The sequence below is a fragment of the Ceratotherium simum genome, chromosome 2, assembly GCF_057802395.1.
Source record: "Ceratotherium simum simum isolate JZ-2026a chromosome 2, ASM5780239v1, whole genome shotgun sequence".
Classification (NCBI taxonomy): Eukaryota; Metazoa; Chordata; class Mammalia; order Perissodactyla; family Rhinocerotidae; genus Ceratotherium; species Ceratotherium simum.
This window is the reverse complement of record NC_141901.1, coordinates 15,860,202-15,881,872: the sequence shown is the minus strand read 5'-3', so window position 1 is coordinate 15,881,872 and position 21,671 is coordinate 15,860,202. Positions and strand designations below refer to the sequence as shown.

Here is a 21,671-nt window from a genome sequence, read left to right as displayed (position 1 = left end):
CTAGGGCTGGTGGGTGGTTCTGCTTCATGAGATCATCCAGGGGCTGAGTCTTTCTCTATCTTGTAGCTCAGCCGTCGCCCAAGGCAGCAGTTCTCAAATTATGATCTACAGACTCCTGAGAATCCCTGAGGCTTTCTCAGGGGATCTCTAAGGTCAAAACTGTTTTCATAATAATACAAAGACACTATTTGCCTTTTTTCTATGCTGTCATGGTGGACAAAACTGCTGAGGCATTAGCATGAATCAAGGCAGTGGCAGCAAACTGTACTAGTAGTCTAATATTTTACTGCCATGTACTGAAAAAAAAAAAGCCAGTTTCGCTTAAAAATGTCTTTGATGAAGCAGTGAAAATTATTGATTTTTATTAAATATTAAGGCTTGAGTACAGTCTTTTTAATATTGTGTGTGAGGAAATGGGGGTACACACAAAGAACTTCTACTGCACACTGAATTGTGTTGGCTATTTCGAGGACAAGCACGTGTGATTTTTAAGTTGCAAGCTGAGCTATCCACTTTTTCCATGAAACATCATTTTTACTTAATAGAACTCACAGATAAACTATGCTTATTCAAATTTGAGTATTTGGAAGACTGTTTCTTGAAAATAAATGAAGTGAGTCTGTCACTTTAAGGAAAAGAACTGACAGTGTTTGTTACTAGTGATAGCCTTTCAGCCTTCAAGTGAGAATTAGAAGTTTGGGAAATCTGTATCTGTCACTGAGCTTGACAGCTTCCTAATACTTAAAAGCTTTTTTTTTTTTTTTGTGAGGATGATCAGCCCTGAGCTAACATCCATGCCAATCCTCCTCTTTTTGCTGAGGAAGACTGGCTCTGAGCTAACGTCTATTGCCAATCCTCCCCTTTTTTTCCCCCTTTTTTCTCCCCAAAGCCCCAGTAGATAGTTGTATGTCATAGTTGCACATCCTTCTAGTTGCTGTATGTGGGACGCGGCCTCAGCATGGCTGGACAAGTGGTGCGTTGGTGCGCGCCCGGGATCCGAACTCGGGCCGCCAGTAGCGGAGCACGCGCACTTAACCGCTAAGCCATGGGGCCAGCCGCTTAAAAGCTTTTTTGATGAGATTAGTGATGATTTTAATGATTATCAACTTTTGCTATTGTATAATGAAATGTGTCAACATTTGGAAGATCTGCATAACACAGTGAACCATATTTTCCAAATGTTGCGTGGAATGATGGTACAAATTGTGTGTGGGTAAAAGATCCGTTCAAAGTGCAAGTCAGACTAATAGATTGTAATGTAACACTATGAAAAGTTTGTTGATATGACTTCAGGTTCCACATTGCAGCTAACCTTAAAGAAACTGCCACTTGTTGAGTTTTGCTGTGGTATCAAAGAAGAAGACCCACAATTATCTGAAAATGCTGCTAAAATACTTCTTTCTTTTCTAACAACATATCTGTGTGAAGCCGAGTTTTCTTCATATGCTTCAACCAAAGCAACATTTTGCAGTAGATTGAATGCAGAAATAGATAACGTGAATACAACTTCCTTCTATTAAGGCAGACATTAAAGAGATTTGCAAAATGTAAAAGCAATCTCATTTTTCTTGCTTTAGAATAGGTATTTTTCATAAAATTTTATTTATGTTAACGTAATGAGTTTATTATTATTTTTAAATGAATTAATACATATTTTTAAAATGTCTTTTAATTTCTAATATGGTAAATATTTATAGATATAACCCACATAAACAAAAGCTCTTTGGGGTCCTCAATTTCTAAAAGTGTAAGGGATTATGAGACCAAAAAGTTTGAGAACTGCTGCCCTCCGATCCTCTTTCCATGGCCAGTGGTGGCTCACCACACCACATGCGTATTCTAGGCAGTGCAAAGGGGCAGGAAAGGATAAGCCCCTCTTTCTTTTTAAGGAAGATATTTATATCACTTGTGCACACATTCAGCCCCTGAACCTGGGCAGAAGTTGCATGGCCACGTGTAATGTTTAGCTGGATAACCATGTGTCTGGCTGAGACTTCTGTTACTGTAGGAGAAATGGAGAATAGATATTGGTATTTGGTTCTGCCACTGGCTGGTATCTGGATAAAGAACAAAAATAGTAACAACCGCTGTTTTTATGATGTCTAATAATTTATCTCATTTCATATCTTTTTTTTCTGTGAAGACTACGTCGTGTTCACTACCCAAAGTCTAATTGCCATCGTCATGTACAGATGTGTCCTTTTAGTCCTTTCACCCCCCCGCCTCCCCCGTTCCCCTGTGGTAACCACCAGTCCATTCTCTCATTTCATATTTCTAACAATCCAGTAGTTCAGGTCATTTTAGAGATGCCAGACCTGAAGCCTAGATTCTATATAGCATGTAAAACAGAGTGGTCTAGTTAAGGAATATTGGACTTTCGACGGTCCTGGATTCAAATCCTGACTACTAGTTCAGGATTCACACTAACATGTGAATTGTGACAACCCTACTCAGCTTCTCTATATACATTTATAAAATGAGTTTGTAGTGGCAGAACCGATAGGATTGTTGTGTGGCTCATTTGGCATAACATATGTGAAGCTTTGGGTTTATAGTGATTGTCCGGGAAATGCAGCTCTTGCTCTCTCGCTATTTCTTCCCCCGTCCCCTCATAACAGGGCTGCTTCTATACAAGTGTACGTTTTAGTAACGACCAGAGGGCCATGTGATTAATTGCTAAGCAAATGATAGAGATGATAATTGTTACGCATTCGGAGATGAGTGAGATCATTATAGACTGAAGGGTTCTTAGGATCTGAACCTTGAGTGGGACTGGAAGGAGGTGTAGCATTTGGGAAAGCTGAGGGAAGAAGAAGGCTTTTCAGCTGAGGGGAGTGATATGAGCAAAACGCAGAATAAAAATCCCTGAGGCAGTGAGTAGTGCATCAGTTTGATTTTAGCAAAATTCAAGTGTTTAAGAGTAATGAGAAGTAGTGGAAGGTTCCTGAGAAGTAGATTGGGGTCAGAATCTGGTATTTAGCATTAGGGAAAATAGGTATTTTGTTGAACATGTGCCAAACATATTCATTTTATATTCCACAAACATTTTTTACTACCTAAAGTTAGGCACTGTATTAGGTGCAATGAGTAAGTGAAGAATGGTTTCTTAGAGGCTGTGTTCTAACAGAAAGATGAGACTTTACACAAAACTTTCTAACACTAGGTAAAAGTGAAAAGTGCTGTCAGAGATACGCAGAGTGATTACTGGGACAGTTTATCGGAAAGCGAGAGTGCTTCTGGCAGTGGGAATCAGGCTGTGTGGTGAATTCTGCACCTGTGCGAGTTTCATTTATGCTTATACATAGTGAAAATAATTACTGTATAATTTAAGTACAAATGTTATTTGAGAATTAAAAATAAGTATTGACCACAAACAAGAGAAGATTATTGTGGAATAGATAGAATTTATATTGTTGTTAAGAAACTATTGAAAATTTTTTGCACGGCTTTCAGCATCTAAATTTGTATTGATTAGTTTCATAATAGGGCACTTTAAGAGTAGTGTGTTTTATCCTGGAGTTTGGGAGAGATAATATGCTGGTGGTGTTATGAGAATCAGCATAAGTAAACAATATTATGAATTCTGATAAATTGTACTTTAAAGCTTGTTTATTGCATGTTTAAAAATTCTTCTATATTATAAATGGTAATAAAGATTGCATAATCTGTATTTATAATTTGTCTTATGTAATAGTCTGCTAACTTAGGAATGCAACTGTTTGTCACTCATACTTTTTTGTGTATTACAGTATTAGATAACAGTTGTTTTAAGCAGTAAGGCAAAGCAGCCTGTATTTAAAGTTTGTTTTTGCAAAGAATGTTAAATTTTATTATTCTATACAGATGCAAATATTTTCTAACCTATGGTTACTAAGTATACATAATAAATTTGAAAATATAAGGTTTCTCTGGCATTTCTTTGAAAAATAAGTTCTTGATTTCCCCCCCTTCATTTAGGTCAAAGTTGGGAATTGCAATACTCCTAAACCAGGCTTCTTTGATTTTGAAGGAAAGCAAAAATGGTAAGAAATTCTTGGAATCTAATCAGGTTATTGGAAGTGATTTAGGTGTTTAGGAATTAGAAAGTAGTGAGCAGATTAAAGAATTATTTTTATATTAATCTCTCTACTGTGGACTGGGCTAATGACAAGCAATTGGGAGAGAGATTAAAAGAATCCGCTTTTAGCTAAGTCTCCTGAAGGAGTCTTGTGCCGTGACGTTGGCGTGTAAGTAGTTCGCAACAGACATGCGTTCCTTACATATGAAGAGCTTCTTAGAGAGTGACCATAAGAGCTGTTGCTTGAGATTTTCCCTTCTGTCATACTGCCGCTGCTGGGTCACCACTTCTCCCCTCTGGAGGAGTTTCTGGAAGATGGCCAGGAGGATGGGAAGGGAGAAGAGGAGAGTAAATCCCCATTCTTCTCTCTTCTCCCCTGCCCCAATTTTGTCTCCTCATGTCTAGTGCTCTTCTGTTGCTTGCCGTAAGCAGTGACCGTAAAGAAGTGCTTATAATAACCTCGTGGGAAGAAGCAAAAAAACCCAGATACTGAGTCCACTTATTTCTGAATTCATAGAAAGATTATACCCTCCCCAGTTTTTTGCCTATAATTCGGAGGTTCCCTCTTACCATATGAGGCTTTATTTCCTCTTACCTTGTCTAAGTGAAAAAGAGAAATTGTATACAATAAGAAAGATTCTCTTAGTTATAGAAGGAAGGACTTGGGAGTGTCGGCCCTGGAATTAAAAGTATAGCGGGTAGGGTTTAAAAAAAAAGATGAAATATGGTTGTAGAGAGAAGTGGTGCTAAAAATGGATCCTAACTTTACCTTCTAGAACAGTGCTACTCACAGTGTGGCTCCCTGGACAAGTCGCCTGTCTGTGAACTGTTTGATACCCAACTGTAAGGAGACGCAGAGCTTGAACCCAGATGCAAATGTCATGTCATTAAGCTCACTGTTTAGTTCAGCTGATTTTTTGTGTGCGTAGGACATTCTCAGTGAAGGAAGCAGGGCTTTGATTTTCATTTTGGCACAAGCTTTCTTTGCTAATGATGACAAATAGTTCTCTGGCATTTTATTACTGTTGTAAAGAATACGTGATGTAACTTTTATTGTGAGTTTTTGGTTTTAATTTATGAAATTTCCTAACTTCATTATGTTTTTCCTATGCTTGTCTGTTTTTTCATTGATTTTAGCAATTTAAAAAAGTTTAGATTTTACAACCACTATAATAATAATTCAGACAAGAATCATCAATGGATGCTAAAACCATTAAATGGGGAGCAATATTTACACAATCTGACCCACAGTTTACTTATTAATTGCAAAGAAGAAAATGGGAGATACTGCTTTTACCAAGGCCTCAATCTTCTCATGGATGATGGAGAAACTGACATCATGTGTCCCCTGATGTAGTGCCTTGTAAAGCACATGTCACCTATACGCTACTTCTCGCCAAGTTGTTTACCCGATTCTAATCATGATTAATCATTTTTGGCAAGAACATTCTGTAGGTGAGAAAACAATCAGACAAATCTAAATTAAGGGATATTTTATAAAACAACTGGTTTGGACTCTTAAAAAATATCAATATCATGGATGACAACAAAGGGCTAAAGGTACCTGAAACTCAGTGCTGCGTGTGAATCTTGATTGGCTCCTGGTCTGGGAGAAGAAAGCTAGAAAGGACATTATTGGGAAATCGGGGAAATCTGAATGTTGTCTATATATTTATATAATAATATTGATGTTAAATTTCCTCAGTTTGATATATGCTGATATATTTAGGGGTAAAGTGTAAGGATGTATACAAGTAACTCTCAAGAGATTCAGAAAAATAAATTTAGAAAACCTCACAAAGATGTTATAGTCCTCATAGGAGCAGGAAAGTAGTGAGAAAACTGGGACTGAGTTCTGTTTTACAGTGAATCAGTGGATCTGCTTCCTGGTTGGAAGTAGAAAGAATCGGCAGGGAAAAACCAAGCAGGAGCCTGTCGTGGCAGCTTGTGGAAAAAGAAGAAAAGGATGACCCAGAAGCGGGCTCAGGACTAAAATATTACTTTGGGTATTTATACTGCAAGAAGTCTTTGTGTTCTTACTTATTAGTATTCTTACATCTGTCCTCACCACCTCTCACTTTTGAAGTCCCAGCCTGAGGACTCAGAATCTACTACTAGTAGCTTATAGGTGAGATAACAGCAGAAGGGGAAGATGTGTTTCTTACATCTAAAATAAGAAGTTTGAAGTATTTTCCCAGGGAATATTGTTTTGTGTGATGATTGGTTTCCACATTACCGAAATGCCATAAGCACAGTTAATTCGTAAGATGGGAACTGCTTTTATTGGTCAGTTCTCAGCAAGGGTGAAGGTTGGGTTTTGGGGAGTTATGAAGTCTTAGATATTACAATGAGTTCATAGTCTTCCAAAATTCAACACATATGCAGAATATCTATGTAATTAAAATTTTGTGAGGGAGGTTGATTCTGAAAAAAAGTTTAAAAAGGATCCTTAGGTGAGGTGATAAGAACTTTACTGCTGTAGACCAACGTAAATGCAAAAAGAGGGGGCTACTCATCCGTGACTTATTATATCTGTATCCCCAGACCCTTAAAATATGTATGTCAATTTTTTTAGTAATAAAAATAAATATGCTGTTTGTGTTGCTTACATCATTAACAATAGGTCATTTTGGAAATTCCGTACTATAGGGAAGCCTGGAAAGCCCTTGGTGATTCAAGCCCCAGCCAGGCAATGCAGGAGTATATCGCAGTGGTTAAGAAATTGGATCCAGGCTGGAATCCTCAGGTAAGACTCAATGACTGTAAATAATACTTTCCTAAAACATATCATTTTTCTCTCAAATAAATTTTTTAAGCTTAGGCTTAAGTAACGTTCTTAAAGTTTTATTTTCTCAAATCAAAAGATTATAAAGTTATTGCAATATTTATCAATTTAAAAATACTGTTGCTTGAATAGTAATATAACTAGCTACTGATGCTGAAAACTTCTGTGAATTGTAGAGAATGCTTAAAAGCGTAATAATAATTTCCATCGTGAAAAACTCAATTTATTTCAGAATTTGAAAGAGTTTAACATAAGATCATCATTATTATCCTGAGACATGGTAGGTTTCTCTTGGATTTTTTTTTTTTATGAGCACCTTCTGTGCAAGTACAAAATGCTTATTGATAGGGATAAAATATGAATAAGACATGCTTTCTGCCATTATGTAGTTTAAAGTATTTTAGAGAAGATAAAACACCAAAATATTATAGTATAAAACAACAATAACACAAGTTCTAGGGAATCCAGTGGAAGGAGAGATTACTTTGGATTTTGGGGTCATTGAATATTGTTCATTTAATGTACCCTCTTTTTCCTAGTATACTTATTGGAGAATATCTAGAAAGAATTAATAAAGGTGGGGCTGCTATTTTATTTAAAAAGTTTTTTTTAAACATGGTTAACAGGTGAGATATAGGCTGCATCAGTACCATGTCAAAAATGCAAATTTAATTTTCTTTTTAATAATAATATTTAGGCCAAACATTTCATTGTGAATTAATTCAACAATTTTTTTTTTTTTGCTGAGGAAGGTTTGCCCTGAGCTAACTTCCGTTGCCAATCCTCGTCTTTTTTTTGCTTGAGGAAGATTAGCCCTGAGCTAACATCTGTGCCAGTCTTCCTCTATTTTGTGTGTGGGTCGCTGCCATAGCATGGCTGATGAGTGGAGTAGGTCCGTACCCAGGATCCAAACTCGTGAACTCAGGCCGCCGAAGCAGAGCGTGCAGAGCTTTAACCACTTGGCCAAGGGGCTGGGCCTTGAATTCAACAATTTTTAGTGTGTTTTTGTAATAATTAAATTATTTCATGGGTACATATTTATTACCAGTATGAAAGAATTTTGTTCCATCAATCATAGAATCTTAAAATGTCAGAGTTGTAAGGAAACTTAAAGATTATATATTATGACATATAAAAGTTGTATCTTAATTATGAATATAAGGGGGGAGAGATAACCAACTTAGGCTGTCTTTAATGATATGACTGCCTTTTGGAAGTCACTGAAACATTTCCTGATGTTTTTGATGTGTATGAGTATTCATTCTCAGAAAGGTTCCATTTTATTGATGTCTTTTATAAAACATCAAGTTTACATACAAATATATGTTATAAAGGCCCTAAGGACTTAAAATCTTAAGTTCAGTGGTCAAAACAGATGCCCCTCTGAACTGAACTCGGCCTGAACACATATAGCACAATGTTTAAAAAATAAAACAGGACTTGAATTTAAATGGCTTTAGGTGATTACTTACTCTTCAGGTCTAGTCACTGTGGTCTCAGTTCTTCCCTGTTGATTTATACCTGATTGTTTCTGATACCTGGCCTATGTAGGCATTTGAGTTTATGACTTCTGATACATGACAGAATTTATGATTTCTTACCTTCAGTACCTTAATTACTAAATAAAATTTGATTAACTATGCCTCTACAAATGTTTGCAGAGTCTGCGTGGTTAGATAGTTCTTCCTGATGGAAATCCAAGCAGGCATTAAGGATGCTTTTTAAAAATATCTAAATCTCACCTGTTGAACTTAAACTTGAGTGAATTAAGCAGAATCAAAGGTACTTTCAAATCAAGATCATTCTTTAATATATTGTTCTAAAAATACTTTAACATCATAATCTAGTTGTAAAGAGGATTTTTTGTTTCATTTACATTTTAATTTTGAGTTTAAATGCTCTGAGCTGGTCCCCTTTGACTCATAGCTTATTTTCCTCTTGCTTTTTACTGGTATGGGGCAGGTCATAACCTCAATCTCAAGAGATTTGGTATTCAGTTCATTATCTTTTAGGTTAAAGACTCATTTTCTTTGATATTTGTTTCTAGAAACAACGAAATAATAACAACACTCGTGCTGAATGTGTAAGCTCTTTACATGTTTTATCCTTTGAAATCTTCACAGGAATCTTAAGAATTAGAAACTATTATTGGCTGCATTTTAAAAATGAGAAAATTGAGGCACAGAGGGGTTTAGTACCTTGCCTAGGATTCGGCAGCTAATAAATGATGGTGCTGGGATTGGGACCTAGGCTTATATGAGTCCAGAGCCCCACTCTAATCACTCTGCCATCTGTTCTATAGGTGACATTTTATATATCTATCCATAGTCCATATTTAAACTTATATGTATGTACATGTATGAAAAATTCAAGTAAAGGTGATTACTTTTTTAGTCAAACCTTGAAGTATAAAATGAGCAATGCTTTAAAATGCAACCCTTTGACTATATTTTCTGTTATGTTTCATCTTATCTCAAGAATGTGTTGTTGAATGTCTAATATAATCAAGGCAATTCTTTTGCCTTTACTTATTTGTGTTTTTTGGATTGGGAGAAGGGTGAGTTTTTATTTTGGTATAATTTTTTTTTTTTTGACAAATAAAAATTGTATATAGGTGTACAATGTGATGTTTTGATGTTTGATATATGTATACATTGTGATGTGATTATCACAATCAGACTAATTAACACATCTGTCACCTCCCATAGTTACCATGTTTTTTTTTCCTGTGGTGGGAACACCTGGGATCTATTCTCTTAGCAAATTTCAGGTATACAATGCATTATTATTAACTAATGTATTAATAACTAATAAAAATAGATTATTATTAACTAATGTACACTTAATGTAATTTTTTTAAGTTTCAAAAATAGTACAAGGAACTTCTGGATGACCTTTCTCTAGATACACCAGTTGTTTACATTTGCTTTAGCATTCTCTCTCTACACACGTAGACATATAAAAATAAATTTTTTCTGAGCTATTTTAGATAAGTTGGAGACATGTTCCTTTACCACTAAATACTTCAGTATTTCCTAAGAACCAAGGACTTTCTCTTATATAACTACACCATGATTATCAGAATTGGGCTTTTTTTTTTGGTGTCATGAATTCTTTTGAAATTTTTTTTTTTTGTTAGAATCCCTGGGCTCAGAGTCCCTGCAGGGCATTTTATATGTGTGTGTGTGTATATATATTTTATATATATATATATATATATACACATATATATATATATATATATATATAAATTGTATTTTTAAATACATATTAAAATATATTATTTATATATATAAAATAAAAATTATATATATTTAAGGTGTACAACATGATGATTTGATATACATATACATAGTGAAATGATTACTACAGTCATGCTCATTAATGTGTCATCTCCTCACATAGTTACCACTTTTTTTGTGATGAGAGCATCTGATATTTACTCTTAGCATATTTCCAGTATTCAATACAGTATTATTAATTGTAGTCATCATGCCTGTACCTTAGATGCCTAGACTTACTCATCCTACATAACTGCAACTTGGTACCCTTTGACCAACGTCTCTGCGTCTCCCCCTACTCCCAGCCCCTGGTAAATGCCATTCTACTTTCTGTTTCTATGAGTTTGACTTTTTAATTTTTTTAGGTTCCACATGTAAATGAGATCATATAAATGAGATCATATAATATTTGTCTTTCTCTGTTGCCTTATTTCACTTAGCATAATGTCCTCTAGGTTCATCCATGTTGTCGAAAATGGCAGGATTTCCTTCATTCTCATGGCTGAATAGTATTCTGTGGTGTATATATATACCACATCTTATATATCCATTCATCCATAGGTGGACACTTAGGTTGTTTCCATATGTTGGCTATTGTGAATAATGCTGCAGTGAACATGAGAGTGCAGCTATCTCTTCGAGATTCTGATTTCATTTCCTTTAGATACATACCCAGAAGTGGAATTGCTGGATCATATGGGAGTTCTACTTTTTTTTTGGTGAGGAAGATTAGCCCTGAGCTAACATCTGTTGCCAATCCTCCTCTTTTTGCTGAGGAAGATTGGCCCTGGGCTAACATCTATCTCCATCTTCCTGTACTTTATATGTGGGGTGCCTGCCACAGCATGGCTTGATAAGTGGTGCTTAGGTCTGCATCCGGCATCTGAACCTGTGAACCCTGGGCCACTGACGCGGAGTGCATGAACTTAACTACTACACCACCAGGCCAACTCTGGGAGCTGTAATATTTTGAGGAACCTCCATACTGTTTCCCATTATGGCTGTACCAATTTACGTTCTGCCAACAGTGTACAACAGTTCTCTTTTCTCAAAATCAGGCGTATTGGGCCGGCCCGTGGCTTAGCGGTTAAGTACGCGAGCTCTGCTACTGGCGGCCCAGGTTCGGATCCCGGGCGCACACTGACGCACCGCTTCTCTGGCCATGCTGAGGCCGTGTCCCACATACGGCAGCTAGAAGGATGTGCAGCTATGACGTACAACTATCTACTCGGGCCTTGGGGGGGGGGGGAAGGAGGAGGATTGGAATAGATGTTAGCTTAGAGCTGGTCTTCCTCAGCAAAAGAGGAAGGTTAGCATTGATGTTAGCTCAGGGCTGATCTTCCTCAAAAAAAAAAAAACAGGCGTATTAACATTGACTCAATATTATTGTCAAATTCATAGTCCATATTCAAATTTATCATTTATCTAAAAAATGTCCTTCATAGTTATTTTTAAAATTCTGATCTGTCATCCAGTCCAGGATCATGAATTGCATTTAGATCTCATGTCTCTTTAGTTTCCTTTAATCTGGAACAGTTTCTCAGCCTTTCTTTTTCTTTCCTGACTGTGATATTTTTGAAGAATATAGGCCAATTATTTTGTAGAACGTCCTTCAATGTGGGTTTGTCTGATGTTTCCTTATAATTAGATTCAGATTATACATCTTGAGGAGGAATACCACAGAATTGTGTCCTTCTCAATGCATTATACCAGGAGATACATGATGTCTCTTTGTCCCAATATTGTTTAACTTTGATCACTTGCTTAAGGTGGTGTCTGCCAGATTTCTCTACTGTAAAGTTCCTGTTTTTCTCTTTGTAATTAATGAGTAATTTCTGGGGGCATACTTTGAGACTATGTAAATATCCTTTTCCTAATCAGATTTCACCCATGTTTTAACATCTATTATTGATTTTCTAACTCCATCATTTCTTCTGTATTTATTATTTGGTATTCCACTGTAAGGATAGGCTTACCCTTCTTCCTCATTTGTTTATTTATTCATTGTCAAGAACTGGGAAAGGTCTAGGATTGTACCCTACTTGCAAGCTAATAAGTTAGCCTGTTACTGTTTCTTAGTTGCTGGCAGAGGTGCAAGACTTCTGGGTCTGAGCCAGAGGACTTTATTATTCATGGCATGGGAAACTGCATGAGCTTCATTTGATTTGCATTGGTTTCTCATGTCCCCCAAGTCCCATAGGGATGACGCAGGTGGGCCTAGATGGATTCCTGCATATGCAGTGGGTCATGCTATAGGGAAGGAGCATTGAGCTTTGGGGATTCACCATTTTTATAGCAGGTGGAAGCAAACCTGCTCTTTGTCAGGGGTTGGGAAGACATTACCTCATCCCTGAAGGTGGCTTATTGCACACACAACCCTGAGAAATGGCCCAGGTAAGGAATGGTCAGAGCCTGGCATACTGAACAGAAATGCTTAAGCTCAGGGCCCATGGTTGATTGCTTCTCCCAGCATTTATGTATTTATATCCCTATATAGTCATGGGTTTCTATTTTATTCAATGGGTTATAATCCATTATACCATCATTATTTGTTTGGCCACTGGGAGCCCCTTTAAGGGAGTTCCTATGTCCTTATGACATGTTCTCATCATTCTTTGAGTATTTTCTTGCTTTCTGGCACAAGATGTTTCAGGCTGTATTAGTTTCTTAGGGTTGTCATAGCAAAGTACCACAAACTGGTACTTTGTAGTTTAAAACAACAGAAATTTATTCTCTTGCAGTTCTGGAGGATAGAAGTCTGAAATCAAGGTGTTAGCAGAGCCAAGCTCTCTCTGAAGGCTCTAGGGAAGAATCCTTTCTTGCCTCCAGCAGCTTCTGGTGGCCTCAGGTGTTCCTTAACTTGTGACGGCATAACTCCAGTCTCTGTCTCTGTCTTCACATGGCCTTCTTCCCTGTGTCTCTGTATCCAAATCTCCTTCTCCTTTCTCTTACATAGACACTGGTCATTGGATTTAGGGCCCACCTTAAAGCTCATCTTAACATTTTCCCCCCAGCTTTATTGAGATGTAACTGACATATAGCATTGTATAAGTTTAAGGTGTACAACCTGTTGATTTAATTTGATTCTTTTATATATTGCAAAATGATTACCAGCATTAGTTAACACCTTCATCACCTCATGTAATTACCATTTCTTTTTTGTGGTGAGAACATTTAAGATCTACTCTCTTAGCAACTTTCAAGTATGTAATACTGTATTATTAGCTATAACCACCATGTATACATTAGATCCCCAGAACTTATTGTCTTATAACTGGAAGTTTGTATACTTTGACTGTTTTCCTACCCACACGCTGCCCTGCCCCTCAAGCCCCTGGTAAACACCATTCTACTCTCTGTGAGTTTGGCTTTTTAAATTTTATTTATTTATTTTTTTCCCCCAAAGCCCCAGTAGATAGTTGTATGTCATAGTTGCACGTCCTTCTAGTTGCTGTATGTGGGATGCGGCCTCAGCATGGCCAGAGAACCGGTGTGGCGGTACGCACCCGGGATCCGAACCTGGGCTGCCAGCAGCGGAGCGCACGCACTTACCTGCTAAGCCATGGGGCCGGCCCCGAGTTTTGCTTTTTTAGATTCCACATGTAAGTGATATATAGTATTTGTTTTTCTCTGTCTGACTTATTTTACTTAGCACAATGCCCTCAAGGTCCATTCATGTTGTTGCAAATGGCAGGATTTCCTTCTTTCTCATGGCTGAATAATATTCCATTGTATATGTATACCACATCTTCTTTATCCATTTATTTGTTGACAGACTCTTAGGTTGTTTCCATGTCTTGGCTATTGTGAATAATGCTGCAATGAACATAGGAGTGTAGATATCTCTTCAAGATCCTGTTTTCATTTCCTTTGGATATAAACTGAGAAGTGGGATTGCTGGATCATATGGGAGTTCTATTTTTAGTTTTTGAGGAACCTCCATACTGTTTTCCATAGTGACTGTACCCATATACATTCCCACCAACAGTGTACCGGGTTCCCTTTTCTTTTGTCTTTTTGATAATAGCAGTTTGAACAAGCGTGAGGTGATATCTCATTGTGATTCTGCTCTACATTTCCTGATTAGTGATGTTGAGCACCTTTTCGTGTACCTGTTGGCTGTTTGTTTGTCTTCTTTGGAAAAATGTCTATTCAGTTCCTCTGCCCATTTTTTTAATCAAATTGCTTTTTTTTGCTATTGAGTTGTATGAGTTCTTTATATATTTCAGATATTAACCCTTTATCAGAAATATGATCTGCAGATATTTTCTCCTATTCTGTAGGTTGCTTTTCCATTTTGTTGAATGTTGTTTTTTGCTGTGTGGAAACTTTTGAGTTTGATATAGTCCCACTTATTAATTTTTGCTTTTGTTGCAAAGCACAGCATGCTTTGGTGTCAAATTAAAAAAAATCATTGCCAAGACCAATGTCAAGGAGTTTTTTCCCTATGTTTTCTTCTAGTTTTACAATTTCAGGTCTTGTGTTTCAATCCTTAGTCCATTTCAAGTTAATTTTTGTAAATAGTATAAGAGGGATCCAATTTCATCCTTCTGCATGTGGTTATCCAGCTTTCCCAACACCATTTATTCAAGAGACTATCCTTTCCCCATTGAGTATTTTGGGCTCCCTTGTCAAATATTAGTTGACCATGTACCTCATCTTATCTTGATTACTTCTGCAAAGGCACTATTTCCAAATAAGGTCTCAACCTTGGCACCTGAGATTAGCACTTAGACATATCTTTCAGGGAAATGCAATTCAACCCACTACACAGTCTCATTTTCTACTTTCCCTGCCCTAGCCCTGGAATTGGCCATTTGCCTCTGGTTTCTTTTAGTAGAGAACGGTATTTAGAAACCAGGCATTATCTGGGTGCATATCTGGGTATTGGATATGCTCATTGCTACTGGGGTGTCGTTGCTTCTAGGCCCTCTCAGCAGACAGACCTAAATAATACATGCACTCAAATGTACATACATTTAGATAACACATACACACCCACATAGACGTATATCTGTACGTATAGACAATACACATGTATGTATACTTTTAAGTACATAAACACAGATATATATATTCCTTGTAGACACAGATATGGGGAGGAAGACAATTCCTCTACCCTCTAGGTCCTTGTGGCTGGTCTAAGAATTAAATTAACATGAGACAGAATAACAGGAGAACATCAAACAAAGTCTAAAAACATGTATACGTGGGAGAAACGCCGGAAAGCTGGGTAGCTTGCCAGAATGGCCAAAGCCACCACCTTAAATACCATGTTCAGCTGAAGACAAAGGACGACGTTGGGGGTCATGGTCTGGGTCTTCAAAGGGGAAGAAGGCAGTTCACATGGAGACGGGAATGCAAGTGTTAAACAAGTGTTTGCTGAGCCATCTGTAAGCAATGTGACTGGAGAGACCGAACTTTGTTAAAAATGGTCTTGTTGGTGCCTTTCTGTCTCACCTATTTTACATTATACTGTAGTTATCTTATGGTATTAGCTCCTTCCTGGAACAGGCTTTCTATCTTAAATACTTTTAGGCACTCAAGGGGAAGGTCTAAGTTTCTTTCAGTCTTTTGTTCTTAAAAATAATCAAACGAAGGGGCCGGCCAGTGGCGTAGTGGTTAGGTTTGTGTGCTCCACTTTGGTGGCCCGGGGTTCATGGGTTTGGATCCCTGGTGCGGACCTCCACACCACTCATCGAGCCATGCTGTGGCGGCGTCCCACATACAAAATAGAGGACGATGGCACAGATGTTAGCTCAGGGCCAATCTTCCTCAAGGAAAAAAGAGGAAGATCGGTAACAGATGTTAGCTCATGGCCAATCTTCCTCACCAAAAAAAATAAATCAAGCTCAAGAGACACATTTGGGATGGCAAGTTCTGATTCCCCACACAGACGTATGTATATGTATATATACACACAACTACATAACCATCTGTCACATATGTATCCGTATCTGTATTTATATATTTATCTAATTTTATGTTAAAAACCGCAAGCTCATATTGATACCTCTAATTCCAACCCAACACTACAGGGTACATTTTAGTCTTCCCTCTTTCCATATTTGTAACTTCTTTCTCTAACAGAACCCTGGCTCCCAGTATTCTCATTATGTTTACTCATTTGCTCAAGCCTAGAATACACAGAAAGTTTCAGAATTGCTAACCTATACTGCTGTGAAAAGCAAGTGTACTAACTGAAGTTCACTATTTGTTTACAGGGTTTTTTGTTGTTTTTTTTTTTTTTAAGGTAAAATTTATATACAGTGAAATGTGCAAATCTTAAGTGTATAATTTGATGTTTTAACCAATATTCAAGGCAGTTTTGTAAAAAAAATTGGTGAAATTGGAAAATAATTGCATCCCAGTCACCTTGTTTTTTCAGACTGCTACCTAATTGACTCTGGTCAGTTGGGAGATTAAGATTCTTTTTAATGTATATGCCCTGAACCATGAATTAACTCTCCTCTTAAGTGGCTGCTTTGCTTCTAAATAGATAACATTGACATTATAAAGTAGGACCACCAAACTGTAAGTGCTGTAGCAATTTTAATGTATTTTTCACTCTGGCCAAAAAGATGTATTTTTATAGCCTGATATATATTAACAGTTCCAGAAGAGGACATTTTCCAAATTAAAGAATTAGATGTTTCCCATAATTCCTAGCTAATACTTGATATTTTCCATAGCTCTTTTGAGAAGATTCTTGTTTCAAGGTGCATAGTGTGATGACTATTTCTTTTGGGTCCTGTATAAAGGCTTTTGAGTACTAATAGCAGAATGATTTAATTAGAGCTTATTTGGTATCTGATGATCCTATACGTTAGGAAAAAAAAGCACATGAATGATCTCTCTGTAGCTCTCACTTATTAAAAGACTAATATCATGTATTTTAAATATATAATTAAAATTTTATCCTAATCTATAATAGATTATTGTTTCGTGTTGAACCAAATATAAAATGAGGCCTTTTGTCCTTTTTTCGGACATCTATTCAAGTGTTATTGATATTAGTCATTCATTCATTCAACTCATTAATTGTACACTTTCTTGTGTGCAAGTTATAGCTCTAGAGGTTGGGATACAGCAGTGAACAAAGGAGGACCATCCCTGTTCTTAGGGAGCTGGCAGTCTGGCAGGTGTAGGTAACAAAATAAATAAGTAAATATTATAGGGTATTAGAGGGTGATTATTGCTATGGAGAGAAAGGGGGTAAAGATAGGGTGTACAGGAGATGGGGTTACAATTTGAAATAAGATAGTCAAGGAAGGCTCACTGAAAAGGTGACACTGAGCGTAAATTTGAAGGGTGAAAAAGTGAGTCATACGATTATGTGGGGAAGAGTGTTCTGTGTAGAGGGATCAGCCAGTGCAAGTCCCCAAGGCAGGATCATGCCTGGCATGCTCTAGAAACTGCAAAGAGGACCAAGTGGGTGTATGGGAATGGGGGGCAGAGAAGCAGGAAATGAGGTAGGGTGGGGCACATGGAATAGTCTAGTATAAGGGTTATGGCTTTTACTCTGAATGAGAAGGGAAATATACTCTTCGATTATAAACTTGTAAAAAGGTATAGATATTCTTTAAAGTTGTCCAATAAATAATATTTTAGTGAAAGTAATACAGGCATATGGAAATAAAAATGCAAACAGTATGGAAGAGTATAAAAATGAAACTTGATGAAGTTCCTTGCTCCACAAATCATATACTCATTCAGTTCTATTTCCTAGAAGTATCTATCCACTTGTGACATTTCTGTAATTCTGCATTGCTACCTCCGTAACACTAAACTCTAAATTCTTTCTTTAAAAAAGTGTTCTTTGTAAATTGAGCATTTATTTGTCTGACATATAGATGAAGGTTAATCTGGATGGTTCCTGCAGTTTCGTTTCTCTGCCGTCTGCCTCCATTTCTACTCACACCTAGTAAAAACCTCTTGTGACCACTAGAGGGAGCAAAGTTCATTATAAATAAGATAGGATTTTATTCTCAGGAATTTCTAGGGCTTTTTGTGTGTTTCAGTGGTATTGTTAATACCTTGGTTCTCACTGACCATCATCTAGTCTCTTGAGTTTTTTTTTTTTTTTTGGATTCCTTAGATCTTTAAAACTTTTATGTTTACTTGGAATCTTATTAGTAACTTTATTTCTCTTCACCTTACTGGTCTAATGACTCTTAAACTAGCATCCATTGTATTATATTTGTGTGTTGTCCATAAAGATAAATAGCATAGATGGGAGAACTGATACTCTACTCTCTTTTGTTCTGATAGCCAAATAAGTGGTTATCAAGCTGTCCAGTAGCCATCTAGCTTTTTTCAAAACTTGCCTATTATCTGTGGTTTTTATGCTTTCATCTACTTTTACCTATAAAAATGTATTGATCATCAGAGTAGATAAATTCGTATATATAGTATACTTGCCTATAAAGGTAGTCGTCACTTTTGAAATTTATATTTAAAAAAATAATTAGGCAGATGTGTTTATTTGTGCCAAAACTTTATCTTCTTTGATTTTTTTCTCATCATTCATATTTAGTTTTTGTTGACTATCAGGCGTTGGTATTGAATTTGGTTTCTTTTCTCTAGCTGCCTTATGTTAGAGAATCATTGTTTAAGTTACCTTTTCTCATGTATTAAGACTCTCGTCTCAGAGAGAATTGCATCTAACCTTTATACTTGCTAGTACTACATCTAGCCTATAGGCTCCTCAAAGCCTAGGACCATGTTGGGTTCTTCCTTGCATCCCAATCATACTGCCTACAAGGTTTATCACAGGGCAATGCCATAGAAGGTATCTACTGAGTAGTTCTTAGATTATTCTAATTTCCTCCTCAAATAACACTAATTCCTTTACATTTCTCTCCAAGGATGTATTTCTAACCTTCTTCTGGCTCCTCTCTTGTTTCTTCAAGTTCCAGGGCATAACTTATGCTCAGTGTTAGGGGGGTTACTTTATTTAATTCAGCTAGCATTTGTAGAGCATGAGATATGCAGGATGCTATTTTAAGTCCTGAAAAAACTGCCTGGAAATTAATAGAAGACTCAGCATTTATGGTTAAGGACTATGTCACTGAAGAGATTAAATTATACACACATGGGGAGAGTGAAGTTTGAATTAAGATTTGAATGTGGTAAAGGCCACTTTTAGGGTGATAGGAGTATCATAAAGCACAAAGTCTGCATGATTAAATATTGTTGTTGTTGTTTTTTTTTTTTTTTTTTTTGCATGATTAAATATTGTTTTGCCCAAGGATTCAGCCTGTATTGATGTTTCTCCCTGCTGTTCTTGCATTTTTAACTATAGCCTATGCTGATTCTAAGTTTATTTTTTAGCTCTGACCTTTTCTGTGATCCTGATCGGGGCTCAGGGTTTTTAGACCCCAGTCACAAAAATAGATTTTAAAAAAAGTGAAATGCCTGCAGAGGCCAGGCCATTAACATAAATGAATGAAGTGGGTTGGAATTGACACGTAGTCATGGCGATTGTGGTTTACAGGGGAGTGCATGCCCTATTTAAACAGAGCCATTGGACCTTAGCTCCAGCTGGTTATTACTGAGTGCCCAGTACTGCCAGATCGGATATGAAATCTAGGTTTTTATGTGAAATCTCTTGATTTTTAAATGAGGCTTTAGAAAAAGTTAAACAATGTGAGCCAAATCAAACACATCTACAGATTGCATTCAACTTGAGGGGCTCTACTTTTTTGACTTTGTTTTAGGTTCACGTGTTGAAATACTTGCTGAGCATTTCTACTTGAGTGTTGCAATGGCCCTTCAAACTCAACAAGTCCAAGATAGAACTCATCAACTCTTTATCCTCCTCACCTGCCCTCAGCTGTTTTTTCACTTTTGTTTTCTACCTTATTTAATGGCACTGCCACATACCTAGTTTATTCAAGTGAGAAACAATTTTACCTTCTAAATATTTCACATCCGTCACTTTCTTTCCATCCCTCCTACCTTTGTCTTAGTACATCGTCATCTCTTGGCTAGGCTATCGCGAAGCTCCTACATGTTCTCCCTGTTTTGAGTTTGGTCCTACTCAATTCTGTCTTCCACATTGCTTCTAAAATGGCTTATCTGAAATACATATCTGACCATGTTTTCCAAGTTTAAAAGTGATTCTCTTACTAATTTAAGTTAAATTACTATGGCCTACACATTCCACCGTAATCTGGTTCATATCCACACTTCAATCCCCCTTCCTTCCTCTCCTCCACCTTTAGGTTCTAGTATTATCGAACTGCTTATATTTCCTTACGGTATCATTTCACCATGCTGACTATGCATCAGAATCCCATGGAGGGAGCTTTAAAAATAGAGATGCTCAAGCTTCACCCCAGATTTACTTAAAATTTCTTGGGGTAGGGTCCTGGCATCTATTTGTTTTGTTTCGTTTTGTTTTTATGGCTCACAAATTATTTTGAAGCACAGCTAAGGGTGTCAGTATCTATTGCCCTACATCTTGCTGTTTCACACGCTCTGTTCTTAGTTGGTTTCTCTGTCTGGAAAACCTCTCTCTTTACTAGATTAGTTTATGCTCATCCTTGAAGGCTAGGTTCAGGGTATTTTTCACCCCTGGGAATCTTCCTTGTTCTTTGAACCATGCTGTGATGGGCAAAGTGCCTGTTCTCTGTGGCCCATGCTTTCATTGTACTTGCCATTTGAATTGAAATTATCTTTCTGTTTCATTATACTGTAAACTTTTTCAGAATTAAGATTATATCTTATTCATATTTATATTCTTTGTACAGCACAGTATCTGAAACAGAAGATGATCAATAATGTTGAACTGATTTAGCAGTCGTGCTGTGTGTGGTGCAGGGGGAGGGTTGCAGAAGAGTTTGAGTCCATATACTCAAAAATACAATTTGGCTAGATTACCTTAATACCTGGGTGTGCTTGCTTGTTTTTGCTTTATATAGCTTTCCCAATTATAATAGTGCCAAGTTAAAAGAAAATCGGTTTAAGATCTTGTATAAATTAATTCTGAGTTCAGTGTCTTTATTCCTTTTTTATATGGATTCTGTCCATGTTTTCTTATATATGTTCTGTCTGGATTAATTGGGTTGGATTAATTGAGTTAAATACTGTGTTCTTTATGCAGGAACATGAAAGTTAATGCCATATTTAACTGCAAATTGAGTTTTAGGTGAGCCAGAAAGGGAGGAGAGACTTTAAAAGAGGTTGAAGAATATATCAAATAGGCATTTCTCTAGGATAAATTTGTTTTTGAAAAAGGAGCTTTGTAGAGCAGAAGAATTTTGCTTTAAAAACAAGGCAGGAAAATCCGAAATTCCTTGGCTGGATTATATTGTTTTGATTTAGTAAATGGAGTTGTCTTTTAATTCAGTGGACCATAGAGGGCAGTGTTTCACAGTTTAAAGTTACGGTGATTTCCGTGAAGATGAATACACTTATATGGTGCGTATTTTGTGTTTATGTTTCCCTTACAGACACACATCACAGTAACTGCAAGGTTAGAAATTTAAGAATTTTAGCTGTATTTAATAATAATAATGTTATAGGGCCGGCTCCGTGGCTTGGC

The 21,671-nt window shown here is 36.8% G+C and overlaps 1 protein-coding gene across 5 annotated transcripts in view; it reads left to right on the top strand.

The window, feature by feature from the left end:
* The window catches only part of ACBD6 (acyl-CoA binding domain containing 6), a 198,786-nt gene that overhangs the window by 3,725 nt on the left and 173,390 nt on the right, over positions 1-21,671 (top strand). For all 5 annotated transcript variants that reach the window (XM_004424973.3, XM_087438659.1, XM_087438642.1 and 2 more), the window contains exons 2-3: positions 3,958-4,022; positions 6,707-6,803. In XM_004424973.3, the coding sequence (XP_004425030.1) occupies positions 3,958-4,022; positions 6,707-6,803 (162 nt within the window). The remainder of the gene's footprint in view (positions 1-3,957; positions 4,023-6,706; positions 6,804-21,671) is intronic.